Source organism: Rhinolophus sinicus, chromosome 14 (genome assembly GCF_057876585.1).
Source record: "Rhinolophus sinicus isolate RSI-liver-muscle chromosome 14, RSI-T2T, whole genome shotgun sequence".
NCBI lineage: Eukaryota > Metazoa > Chordata > Mammalia > Chiroptera > Rhinolophidae > Rhinolophus > Rhinolophus sinicus.
The window spans coordinates 7,415,237-7,428,069 of record NC_142514.1 but is presented as its reverse complement, the minus strand read 5'-3'; the positions used below and the strand labels follow the sequence as shown (position 1 = coordinate 7,428,069).

General features: G+C 52.0%; 1 protein-coding gene across 1 annotated transcript; it reads left to right on the top strand.

Annotated features, from left to right (window-relative positions):
* Positions 1-3,789: 3,789 nt before the first annotated feature.
* SRM (spermidine synthase) lies at positions 3,790-9,820 on the top strand. The gene is made up of 8 exons (XM_019746790.3): positions 3,790-4,069; positions 4,649-4,769; positions 5,237-5,329; positions 6,155-6,308; positions 6,875-6,958; positions 7,037-7,182; positions 7,266-7,388; positions 7,499-9,820. Exons 1-8 carry the CDS (start codon positions 3,903-3,905, stop codon positions 7,517-7,519), a joined length of 909 nt encoding a protein of 302 aa, XP_019602349.1. The 5' UTR covers positions 3,790-3,902; the 3' UTR covers positions 7,520-9,820.
* Positions 9,821-12,833: the final 3,013 nt, after the last annotated feature.

Sequence of the window (12,833 nt, the reverse complement as noted above, 5' to 3'; positions counted from 1 at the left end):
GTCCTACTTAGGACTAGAATGGACAGAAATGCCAGACTATCGATGGCTTAGCAAAATAGATGTTTTCTCTCTCCTTCTTCTGTAAATAGAGTCAGTCTAGAACTAGTGGCAACTCGCAGTCCTGACTCTGGCTTCCATCTTATTGCTCTACCATCCTAAACGCGACCACAGGGCTTCCACGTTATGGGCAAGTGACTACCCTAGCACCATCCGTGGCACCCTCATTCCAGTCAGCTGGAAGGAAGGGAGCAAACAGAACCCAGGCTCCCTTTAAAAGTATACTGCCCATTTCCACTTCCCATTGGCCAGAACTTAGTCACGTGGCCACAGCAAAGGATACTGGGAAAGGCATTTCAGTGCCCACGTGTCCAGGTAAAAATCCAGAGTTTGGAAAGAACGGGCATTGAAGCACAACAGGCAGTCAGCCCAAATTATTTGTTAGTGCGATGGCCCAAAGAGGCTTCATGAAAGGTACATTGGGTTGAACCTTGAAGAGTAAAGGAAGAAGTCCAGAGAACCTTGTAGTCAGTGCCACTCAAAGTGAGCGCCCCTGGCAGACCTGCAGGGAGCTGGTTAGAGGCTGCAGCCCAGCTTCCACCGCAGACCTGCCCAGTCAGAGTCGGGTGGGCCCAGGGGCCAGGTCTGAACACTCTCCAGATGGCTCTTAGGCTGAAGTCGAGAACCACCGTTGTCAGCGAGGCAGCGCGCCCCAGACCTTGCTTGGTGAGCCGCAGTGGGCCTCCTCCTGGGCAGAGGAGAGAACGAGGAGGACAGTGTATTACGTTTCTCATAGAGGTGAAATGATGCCTTGTCCTTGATTTGGAAGTTATCCTTACAGTTTTGTCTTTGTGGCAAGGTTTGGGTTTTTTAAAAAGATGGGGGCCACAGACGATAGGAGTTGAGGTCTTCTTTTTTTTTCTTTAACTTTTATTTATTTTAAGTGTGTTTCCAGGACCCATCAGCTCCAAATCAAGTAGTTGTCTCAATCTAGTTGTGGAGGGCGCAGCTCACATGGCCCATGCGGGCATTGAACTGGCAACCCTGGTGTTATGAGCATCACACTCTAACCAACTGAGCTAACCAGCCGCCCCGGAGTTGAGGTCTTCTTAAGTGTCCTTTCTTGCAAAACAAAATTGGCAACCCGATGTCAGTCCCCAGATGTGTTTTTGAAATTTTCCTGGCCCGTAGAACCCTAAAGTCCAGGACTGAGCTATGGAATGGAGACAAGGGATGTGGGGAGAAGAGCTAGAATTCATTTCACTGGAGCTGCATGTGGTGGGGAGAGCACTTGGGGGGGTGGTCGGTGGGGAACTGCTCAGTGGCTCTGAACTGGGGAGGCCGGACTGGGCGTGCGCTCTGGAACGAGGGATCTGGCAGGGCCTCCGTGGCTGGAGGTGGAGGGAATTGAGGAGCGGAAGGGCTCTTCGCTCAGGGAGGTGTGCTGCTGTCTGTGTTGCTGAAGGCAACTTGCCGTGAGTGTTTTCCACCAAGTAACACCACGAAATGGCCAAGTTCATCCCACTCATGACCACAGCTATCTGCCTGGCTGCACAATGCTTAAAAAATGACTCTCAAGTGCTAACTGCCGAAAAGTCTCCAGTGACAAGAGACATACAAAGGCTATGGCAGCCCCATTTAAACCGTTGCCTTGGACAGTAACCATTCGCCGCTCTCTCCCTGCTCCCCCTTTTATAAACTACCTTTAGGAGGTTGGGGTAGTCAACCCGCTAGACAGTAATGCTTTACAACTGAGTTCTAAATGCACATTGGTCTGAACTTAGGGAAACATTTTATGGTCTACCCTAGTTTTCTCCAGCCAGATTTTCCACATCAGTTATGAATTTAACTGGGCAATGTTAACGATGGCTATTTCTGGCAAAACCAGTTTTTTCTTCCTGTGATCTGAAGTTGGGTGGCATTTCTGGGCTCATGGTCCTGTACTAATGGGGACTTTTTCACCGGTAATTTATTCAGGGCCTTTGGTGTTTTTGAACTTGGAAGGATTTGCACAGTAGCCTAGAAGTCTCATTTGCTCTTCGTGCTTGAGGCGGAGGCCATGGTCTTACCTCCTCTACAGGAGGGCAAAGGGCATCATTTATGGCCTTTCTCACTTGAGGATGCACATGCTGGAACAGTTTTGTTCAGCTTGCATGAGGGATAGGATAGACTTGATCCTCCACTGACCCCTCATGCAGTGTTCCCAGAATGCCAGGGCCCCTCTCTGGGTTCCGCTGTGTAGCATCTGGAAGAAAGCCAAGATAGCCGACCGACTCCAGAAGGTGCCTGGACGGGCGTCCTGGCCTCCCACTTTCACTCAGCCGCTTACCAGTGTTGCCAGCCACACACACCATCCCTCGTTGCGTGGAGCTGACAGTCTGGCTCCGGGTACACAGAAGTGAACAGGCAACCACAACTCAGAGGTGTAAATGTCTTGATGGAGGAAGTGTGGGCTGTGATGTGAACACCAAGTCCAGGGCTAGAGCCAATGAAGCCTGTAGTAACTGGACATACTGGATGACTGTATCTTATCTGCCGTGTGATCCTTTTCTGCATGACCTCAGGTCCGGTAACAGTTCCAAGCAATACTTGAACTGCCTTGGCTCACCTCCCCTTGAAAGAGTTTAAAGTCAACCAAGACACATTGTCGCTCTAAGGCTTGAGGCTTTGCACTGACAGATAAACACTATTGTGTTATTCATCTGGGGTTAAATAGGGAACACGCTGCCCACCTCCAAGTGGAGGCTGCAAAACGTCAGTCAAGAAACATCCCTGTCATATCACCAGTAGCTTACACCAGTTTCAACTCCCTTGGCATGCGAAGAACTAGCTGGAAGAACTAACTCGTAGAGCAATTAGCATTTAATATTTGGTAATTAGCATGCTTAATGTGACTCTGAGAAGTTCCTTGACATTTTCATAAAAACAAAGCACATTCCCGCCCACCCCTCAAGAAGCAAGGCCCAGTTTGTCAAACAACTGCACGCTCGTCTTTTTGGTGCTGAATATGCATGTGTTGTTGGCCTCTTCGGGGACGCTGCTGGTAAATTTAGAAACTCAGTTTAGAAAAGATCTTTCTTATTCAGCAGCCAAACGCTCATGGCTCAGAGAATCTAAGGGAAAATTCATAAATCGAGCTTAAGTCGCAGGGCCGTGATGATCCTTTTCAAGTAAGTTAAAACCCTCAGTGCTCCCCCGACAAACTATACACTCAGTTCAAGTCCATCCAACAGGGAGCCAAATCTGGGGGAGCGGCGACAGATACATTCTACTCTGTCGCTCCTGGGCAACAACGTTCTCTTCGCCCAACAATGTAGCTAGCGGCCAGCTCCCATTTCTCCAGCCAGAGGGCTCAAGCTGGCTGTCCCAGCGCTGGAAACGCACGGAGCGATGTCAGCTCAAGTTTCCGCTCCGGAGTCCGGCACCCTCCCCTCTGCGGTAGGACACAGTCCTGGGTGCTTCCCGGACCAAAGGAAGAGAGCAAGGGGCCCGGAGCTGCACCGCCCCGGTCGGCGCGAGGCCGGATGAAGACTCCTTCCCCCGGCGCGCCCCGCCCGGAGGCCCGACCGCGGCCGCCGGGCCCCGGCCCCACGTGGCCCCTGGGAGCGGGCTGCACTACCCTGCTGCCACCGACAGACGGCCCGCCCCAGCCACTGGGCGCCGCGCTGCGTTACGGCGGCCAATCAGCGCGCTCAGAGCGACGGCGGGGCGGTGCCACAGAGTCGCCGCGCGTCGGCGCCCGCGCAATCATTGGAGAGCTTGGGTCCCGCCCCTGCGAACAGGCCCCGCCCCTCCGACCCGGTTAGGTTGCGGCGCGGGCGGCGGGCGGAGCTGGTCCCGTTGTGCTGCGGCTCCGCGCGGCCTGCAGTCCCGGGTCCGCGCCCCGCGCCGCCCGCCCGCCCGCCATGGAGTCCGGCCTCGACGGCCCCGCCACCTCCGGTCCCGCTGCCATCCGCGAGGGGTGGTTCCGCGAGACGTGCAGCCTGTGGCCCGGCCAGGCCTTGTCGCTGCAGGTGGAGCAGCTGCTACACCACCAGCGCTCGCGGTACCAAGATATCCTTGTCTTCCGCAGGTAAGTACCACCGCCGGCCCGCTGCGCGTCCCCGACCCCCTGCGACGACTCGCATCCCAGACCACCAGCTGCCCACCCCTAGGCGATGCAGCCGGGACTCCTGCCCTGATCTCGGCCCAGCCGAGATCACCCTCTTCTTTTCAGATCCCTGTCTAGCTCCCTTAACCTCCGACGCCCCTAGGCGGTCTCTGCCCGCCTCTCCCCCTGCAGAACTGTCAGAAGTTCCTGTGAACTAGGCCCGTGTGCTCCCTCGGTCCCCTCCCCACCCTGCATCCCGATCCCTGGGCTGGGGGCCTGCGTTTCGGGCGGTCCTCTTGGGCTGGGAGAGCCGGAGTCTGCGCGGACCTGAAACGCCGAGCTCCACGTGTCAGTCAGGGATACGTCAGAGTCGGACCCGAGTCTAACCCCAACCTCCGCCCCGCGGGACTGCGTGCCGGTCCTCGCCACGTGTCACCCCCAGTACTCACCTCTGGGACCCCTTCGCAGGTTGGGGGAGATTCTTCTCTCCCAGGGTGAGTGGGGGCATGTTGCCCCCTCCCCAGGGGACCCAGGTTCCTAACTGTCACTCCCGCCCCGCAGTAAGAGCTACGGCAACGTGCTGGTGTTGGACGGTGTCATCCAGTGCACGGAGAGGGACGAGTTCTCCTACCAGGAGATGATAGCCAACCTGCCCCTCTGCAGCCACCCCAACCCACGCAAGGTACCCCGCTCCCACCAAGATTCAGCCCTGAACCCAGTGATAGGAAAGCCACCCCGCAGCATCCCACGGGACAGTGCTCGAGGGCCCTCGCCTAGGCCCACTGTTCAGCCCAGGTGCTTCCTTTGTGGTTGTCAGAGTAAGTGGGAGAGCGGCCCACTTCACAGGGGTGGGGGCTGACCCAGTCTGGGAGGAGCAAACGGTTCTGGCTAAGGCCTGAAACTCAGGGAGCAGTTTCCAGGAAAAGGGGACACCTGGGGCCAGGTTCCTGAGGCAGGAAGGCGTTTCTGAGAGTAGACAATGAAGTGATGAGGTCTGCGGATCAGGAGCTGAGACACACATACCCTCGCTCCAGATGGTTCTGTTTGAGAGCATCTGCCCAGTGCCAGCCCCGGCCACCAAGTCCTGCTGGAGCCTGTTTGGTGGGGCTGGTGCTGGGCCCTGCTCCTGACTGTTCATTCCCCTTCCAGGTGCTGATTATCGGGGGCGGGGACGGGGGTGTCCTGAGGGAGGTGGTGAAGCATTCCTTGGTGGAGTCGGTGGTGCAGTGCGAGATTGACGAGGTGAGTGCCCAGAACGGTGCCGGGGTCTGGGTTCAAGTTCCAGTTCTGCGCTGCTTAATATTTTTGTAGGCCTGTTTCTTCATCTCAAAAACATGTTGGGAGGATTCAGTGGAATAGTAGCGGGCCTGGCACATATTAGGTGTGCCACTGATGCTAGTTCTTAGTAAGACTAAGTGCAGTTTTTAATTCAAGTCCCAGGCAAGGTCCAGGGGCATTCCAACTACCAGGTCATCTACCCTTGACACGCAGTGTGTTTTTAATGAGCACCTGCTGCGTGGCATCCATTGCTCTAGGTGCTGGTATAGTGGTGAATAGGCAGATCCAATCCCCTTTGGAGCTGATATTCTTGTTGGGAGGAGACATCAAAAGGTGATCTGATAAAGGCATGAAGAGCAGCTGAGAGCTCATGCGTGGAGACAGGGCAGGGGCAGGCGTCTAGTAGGTGGCTTTGAGCTGAGGCCTAAATGAGAAGCAGTTGCCATTTGGAGGCAGGGAATGGTCCTGGCAGAGGCTGGAATTGCCACCCTCTGAAGTAGCGAGAAAGCTACTCGGATGGAGCAATTTGTTCTGGGGGGAGAGCAAAGGAATAGTGGACTAGTGTACATTTGGCGGAGCAGCAGGCTAGAGCCAGCCCTCCATGAGGAGGGGAAGGGCCCAGAGTGCTCCCCGTTTGACAGATGTGGAAACTGGGGTTCCACAAAGTGAGTGGCTGGCCGAAAGGGACCAGCCTGTGAGAGAGACTGCCAGGAGTCCCACTTGACTACATTTGCCTCCAGGGCCCCCAAACCCTGTGGCCCAGCCTGTTCCCTCCTGTCCCTTCCCCAGGATGTCATTCAAGTCTCTAAGAAGTTCCTGCCAGGCATGGCCGTTGGCTACTCCAGCTCCAAGCTGACCCTCCATGTGGGCGACGGTTTTGAGTTCATGAAACAGAATCAGGATGCCTTTGACGTTATCATCACTGACTCCTCAGACCCCATGGGTAAGCGAAGGGTGAGCCCGGGACCCTCCGGCGGCCGCCATTGCAGGAGCCAGCCTCCCCAGAACTAGCGCAGCAATTTTCCTTCTCAGTTGTCGCCTCCCCCCTCCAGCATGGCTCAGCAGAGTAGGGGGATCAGGCCACTGTCCAAAGGTCACAGTTGGTTGGGGACTTGGAGGAGAGTGGGGCTCTGGCCTTGGCCCACTGAGGCCCCAGTATCTTCTTCAGTCTCCTCTCTGCTCTTGACAAACCAGCATCAGGGCGGTGGTGGGTTCTCCTTTTAAACCAGGGCCCGGGGTGGACATGCCCCCGATGCACTGCCAATGAGAATCCCTTGGAAATGCAGTAAGTGTGGAGCCCCATCAGATACTGGGGCAATGGATCCCTGTACCCCTCAAAAACACCCTCTTCGTGTTTGGTTTCCGAATTCTGCAGACCTGGGTTTAAGTCCTGGCTCTGCTCCTTGGCAGCTGTGTGGGTCTGTGTAGTGAGGTGACAGTGGCCCTTGCCAGGCTCAGGAGGTCTCCGCCAGGATGTGTTTATTGTCCCTCGTCCCTCCCTCGCCGCAGGCCCTGCTGAGAGCCTCTTTAAGAAGTCCTATTACCAGCTCATGAAGACGGCCCTCAAGGAGGATGGCATCCTGTGCTGCCAGGGTGAGTACCTGGAGCAGTCAGGAGAGTCTGGGGCGGGGCCAGCCTGGCGTGCCAATGCTGATGTTGCCTCCCCACCAGGCGAGTGCCAGTGGCTGCATCTGGACCTCATCAAGGACATGCAGCATTTCTGCAGGTCGCTTTTCCCCGTGGTGAGCTACGCCTACTGCACCATCCCCACCTACCCCAGTGGCCAGATCGGCTTCATGCTGTGCAGCAAAAACCCGGTGAGCTCCCGGCAGTCCTAGGGGTGGGAGGGGGCAGACACGCAGAGAACACTCCCCTGATCTCCCCTCCCCACACCCCGCAGAACACCAATTTCCGTGAGCCTGTGCAGCAGCTGACGCAGAAGCAGGTGGAGCAGATGCAGCTAAGATATTACAACTCCGACATGCACCGGGCAGCCTTCGTCCTGCCCGAGTTTGCCCGCAAGGTGAGGCCCTGGTGGGGCAGGCCCGGCAGGGGGACCCAGGGCTCCCTGAGGGGCTCTCTTGGCCCACACGTGACCCAGCATCCTCCTCACGAGACCTCATGTCCCACCAGGCCCTGAACGATGTGAGCTGAGCCCAAGAGCCGCTGCTGATGCCGCCCAGGCCCTCAGGCCGGGGAGCCCTGGACAAGACCCCCTCCCCCCCGGCACGCCCGCCAACCAAGTGTTACAGGCCCCAGAATGCTGCCCAACTGCCCTGCTGGGCGGACTGTCTTTCTCTGTGGTGTTCAACCAGCTGTGTTCAGCACCATCTCCGCCTTCTGTCACCCCTCACTCACCAAACACGTGTATTTATAGCAAAGTTCTGAATCGTGTGTCCCCAGACCTTGAATGGGCCCAGGCAGGGGCTGCATCACCCATGATTGGGTGCTCCTGTGTGCCAGGCTCGAAGCTGGGCCCGGTGTCTGGCCTCCCGGTGTCTGCCACATGTCTGGGCGGGTTGGGCCTTCCCTTCGTCTGGCACCCAGAGACAAAGCAGTCATCAAACTGGACCCAACTCTGTCCTAAGAAAGCTGCCTTAGTCACTCCTTCACCAAGCCCGACATGGCTGGCAGGCGGTGACGGAGCTCTGCGGCCCGGGCTGTGGGGTTGACAAGGTGATCGTGGGGCTGCTCAGGACCTTTGCTTTCTCCTGGGGCTGCCCTGCAGCGTCCTCAGGAGGTGCTGATGATTGTGAGGCTCCACCCCAGGCCCCAGAGGGCTGGCTGGGGCTTGGTTTGTTTGGGTCCAGTTGCTTGGGTCTGTTGAAGCTATCATGTGCCCCGACTTGGCTCAGGATTCAGACCTGGCTTAAAATCCTGCCTGCCCCCCTTTTGGGTGCCCGCTGGTACATTCCTGGAAGTTCCCCCCAAGTGCTGAGAGGTTGAGAAAGCGGTGTGGGTGGCCACACCACGCTCCATGGTGCGGGCTGTCCTCTCTCCATGGTGCTGAATACCCAGCCTGCACCCCAGGCACCTCACCCTCAGGACTCGGACTCTGAGGGGAGAGGAGCCACCACGCAGAGTGTAGATTGGGGGAGGGGCTCCAGCACACCCATCTCAGGATCCACGGGAGAGGGCGCTGGTCCTTGAAGAAGTATCTCCAACCCCCTCCCCAGCCTGGGCAGAGGCACTGTCAGGGGATAGATGACCTGGGACACTTGGGGGCAGGGAAGAGGCACCAGCCTGGGGTGGTGCTAGAACACTCCCTGGCCCCCACCTTTACCGTGGGCATCTACCTTGGACCCTGTTCAGCAGGTGCTGGGACTGAAATCATGGGGGTGAGGGGGCAGAGGTGGGGAGCAAGTCCAGCTGTGCAAGCCAACTTGAGTGGCCCCAGGTCACTCATGCCCTCGGGGCGCTACGTATCCCATACCCACCCCCCTGAACGCACCAGACTTAGCAGGTCTGACCCCCAGCTAACTTCCCCATTCCACCTTCAATCCCAGGACAATCTTCAACACAATTTGGGAGCCAATATCACCTGCCCCAGGGCTCCTCACTCCCAGGGGAGCCAGGGAAGTCCCTACTAGTCTGTGCCGTAATTTGAACAACAAAGGAAGACTAGTAATGGCTAGTTATGGAGCACTGACCCACTACCTGTCAATTCCTTTAACCTTCACAGCCACCTGAGGAAGGTCAGGAACATTAGGTGACAAGCTAGTAAGCATGCTAAGGACACACCAGGCACTTCTTCCAAAAGCCACTCCATTCTGCTCATCCCTACCTGCCTCTGCAGCTGAGCCCAAGCACCCTGGGCTCCCAGACCTCCACTCTCAGGGCCCCTCTTCCCCACAGCCCATCTTACTGACCACACTCCAGGAGTGTCCATCCTGAGGGCATCCCAGGGAATGCTGCTGGTAGAGAAGGTGGACACGGGAAGAGTTCAGAGGGCTCTACCTGGGTCTAAATCTCCACTCTGCTGACTTGAGCCATTCACAACTTCTGACTTGGTTACCCCATCTGTAAAATGGGAGCAATGGTCCTCACCTGTTACAGGCTTCATTAAGAAGCATGTCATGTGCTCACATAGTTAGTAAAAATAGGAACGGCCTCTCAGGGCAGAGGAAGAAGGAGAGGAGGGCCCAATTGCAGAAATAGCTGGGGCTGTTTGGGAAACAAGAATGCCTAACCCAGAAGTTGAAGTCCACAGTGTAAATCCCTCCACTTCCCAACTTTTACTAAAATGTCCTGTACACGTGTACACCCCTCGAAAGGGTCTACATTAAAGTCTAGCACTGAACCCCACATCTGGGTGGACACGATGTAGATGCGGACAGAAGCAGGGTGTTTGGTGAGGGCATGACCTGAGTCCCCTAACGTCCCAGAAATCATGGAGAGGGCCCTGAGCAGGCCCAGGATTTTGTCACTTGGAGAATAAAATTAATCCTATTTAGAGTTTCGAAGTTGAGTTATTTATCAAAGTTAGCCATGCCCCTGGTTTAAGGATCCAAATAGTTCCACATGGATTGTGAGAAGAAAGAAATCAGCTCTGTGCCCACTTTTCTCCCTGGAGGCAGCCACATGTACCTCTTTTAGCTAATTATTTTGGTATTTACCTTCGTGTCTGTAAATAACATGCTTATATTACTATTTCTCACCTTGTCAGTTCTCATCTTAGTCTGTTGATTTTCTGCTAGGGAACATGAGGATTTGGCTTTTTCCTTCCCTTCCCCCCCACCCCCACACTCTCAACAATTAATTAATTGGTCATCTTTGTTAGCTCAATATTCAGTGTTCCACTATTGCAAAAACATAAATGCCACTCAGAGCTGAGGCAAGGAGTAAACTATAATTTTTTATCTCCTGCACAGCTTTTCCCTGGAAGTTTTTGAGGGATTCTTTTCATTTGATTAATTTTCAATAAATTTGTCACTAATTTAACCCCAAACTTTTTAGCAATTATCTAAAGCTCTTCTTAAGATGTGTGGATGCAACGCGTTTCATGAGAGTCTGAACAATAAGCTAATCAATTAATTTTTGATTATGAGATCTTAGAATTTTACTTAGCCCCGTTATAATTTATAATTAATTCATGATTGTATTTAATGGAATATTCAATAACAGGAAATAGCAATATACATAACATGCATTTCTTTATTAAAATGATTTGTACCATAGTATACATTACACTTTCATTTAGGACAAAACAATTAGTAAACAAAATTTTTTTTAAAGATCTTTGGGCTCAACAGGTGTTCAGTCATTTTCATCTTCCTGAAGCATCTGTCCAGAGCTTTCTGACTATCTAATGGCACTCTCTGTTTGAACTCTTTTGTCTTGGACCCCATGTCTTCCAGTTTCTTGGGTTACTCTCTTGTTTTGGTGGAGCATATCTTATAGTAGTTTTCTGAGAAAGGGGACAAGGGATGCAAATTTTTTAAAATCTGACATGCATGAAAATGTCTTTATTCCACCTTCATGCTTGATTGATGGGATAGAATTTGGATGGGTATAGAATTCTATGTTAGAAATCATCTTCCTTCAGCATTTTGAGATTTGCTCTTTTCCATTTTTATTAGTTAACTATTGCTGTCTTTAAAATGAGCCCCAAACATAGCAGATTGAAACACAAATAAGCAAGTCTTTTCTATTGGTTCAGCTTAGAATCATTCATAAGGCTGCAGTAAAGCTGTCAGTCAGGGTTGCAGTCACCCGAAGCCTTAACTAGAGCTGTAGAATTACCTTCCAAGATGGTTCACTTGTGACTAGCAAATTACCTGGCAGTTGTTCTGAGGCCTCAGTTCCATCCAATGTGGCCCTCTCCCTAGGGACATTGAGTGTCCTCACAACGTGGTGGCTGGCTTTCCCCAGAGCAAGTGATCCAAGAGAGAGCCAGGCAGATGCTACAAGGTCTAGCCACACAGTAACACACCATCATTTCAGCCATATCCGACCCATAAGCATTCGGCAGGGGAGAAGACGACAAAGAAGGGCATGACTACCCCCAGGCGGGAATCACTGGAGCCATCCTAGTTTCCAGTGTAATTGAGAGAGCGCCAAAATAATTCTTTTCCTGATCCCTTGCATGTGATTTGCTCTGTTTCTTCTCTCCTTCCCTCTGTCTTTCTCAAAGTCTGTAGAATGTAATTTTTCTCTCCAGTGTTTTGAAATATCATGTGTAAAGTTCTATTTTCATTTATTGTTCTGGACACTCAGGGGGACACTTTCTTTAAGGTTTTTATGAAAATATAGCTAACATGTAATATTAGTTTCAGGTGTACATCATAGATATTCAACAGGACTCACCTGGCACTACATATAGTGATTACCATATTATTGATTATATTCCCTACGCTAAAGAAGCGATCACCATGATAAGCCCAGCAACCATCTGGCACTGTGCCACGCTGTCACAATATTACTGACTGTATTTCCTACGCTGTACGTTACATCCCCAAGACCTGGAACTTTGAACGTCTTATTCTTCTTTATCTTTTCCCCACTTTTTAAAATTTTCAATTAGAGTTTACATTCAATATTATTTTATATTAGTTTCAGGGGTACAGCATAGTGGTTAGACAGTTATGTAATTTACAAAGTGATCCCCCGACTAGTCTAGTACCCACCTGGCACTATACATAGTTATTACCATATTATTAATTATAGTCCCTATACTTTACTTTATATCCCTATGACTATTTTGTAACTATCAATTTGTATTTCTTAGTCCCTTCGCATTTTTCACCCTGCCCTCGACACCCCTCTATCACCCCGAGAAATCTAGTACCCATCTGACACTATACATAGTTATTACAAGAGTATTGACTATGTTCCTTATGCTGAACCCCACATCCCCATGCAGGGGGACACTTTCAGTCGGTAAACTCATGTTCTCTTTAGTTCTGGGAAATTTTATTGCATTATTTTTTTTATAATTTTCTCTCCTCTGTTTTCTTTATTTTTTTTCTGGAATTCCTCAATCTTTGACATACTGTATAGGGCTTCTAATTTTCCTATCTTTAATATTTTTTCATTTCTCTTTTACTCTGTGTTCTGGAAGATTTCTTCAATCTTATCTTCCAAACGTTTTATTAAATGTTTCATTTCTACCCTACTTTTTATTTCCCAAAACGATTTTTTGTTCGCTGAATGCTCTTTTTAAATAGTATCCTGTTCTTGCCTCTCTTTCTTCTGAAAATATTAATAATTGTTTTGATTTTGGACATTTTCTTCTCCTTGCTTTGTTTCTGTATTCTTTGGTTGACTTTTTTTCCTCTCTCTTATGTTTGAGGTTTTCCTCAGTAATCCTTGAATGTCCTGCTCATATGTCGGAGTGGGGACTAAAAAGGTAATTGGAAGCTCTGAGCACATGACTGGGACTTGTCAATTGACCTTTGCTGTGGGTGATGGTAGCTGAGCCGTTTGCTTTTAGAATATTCAAAGTCAGTATCATTAGGTCTTTCCTCTT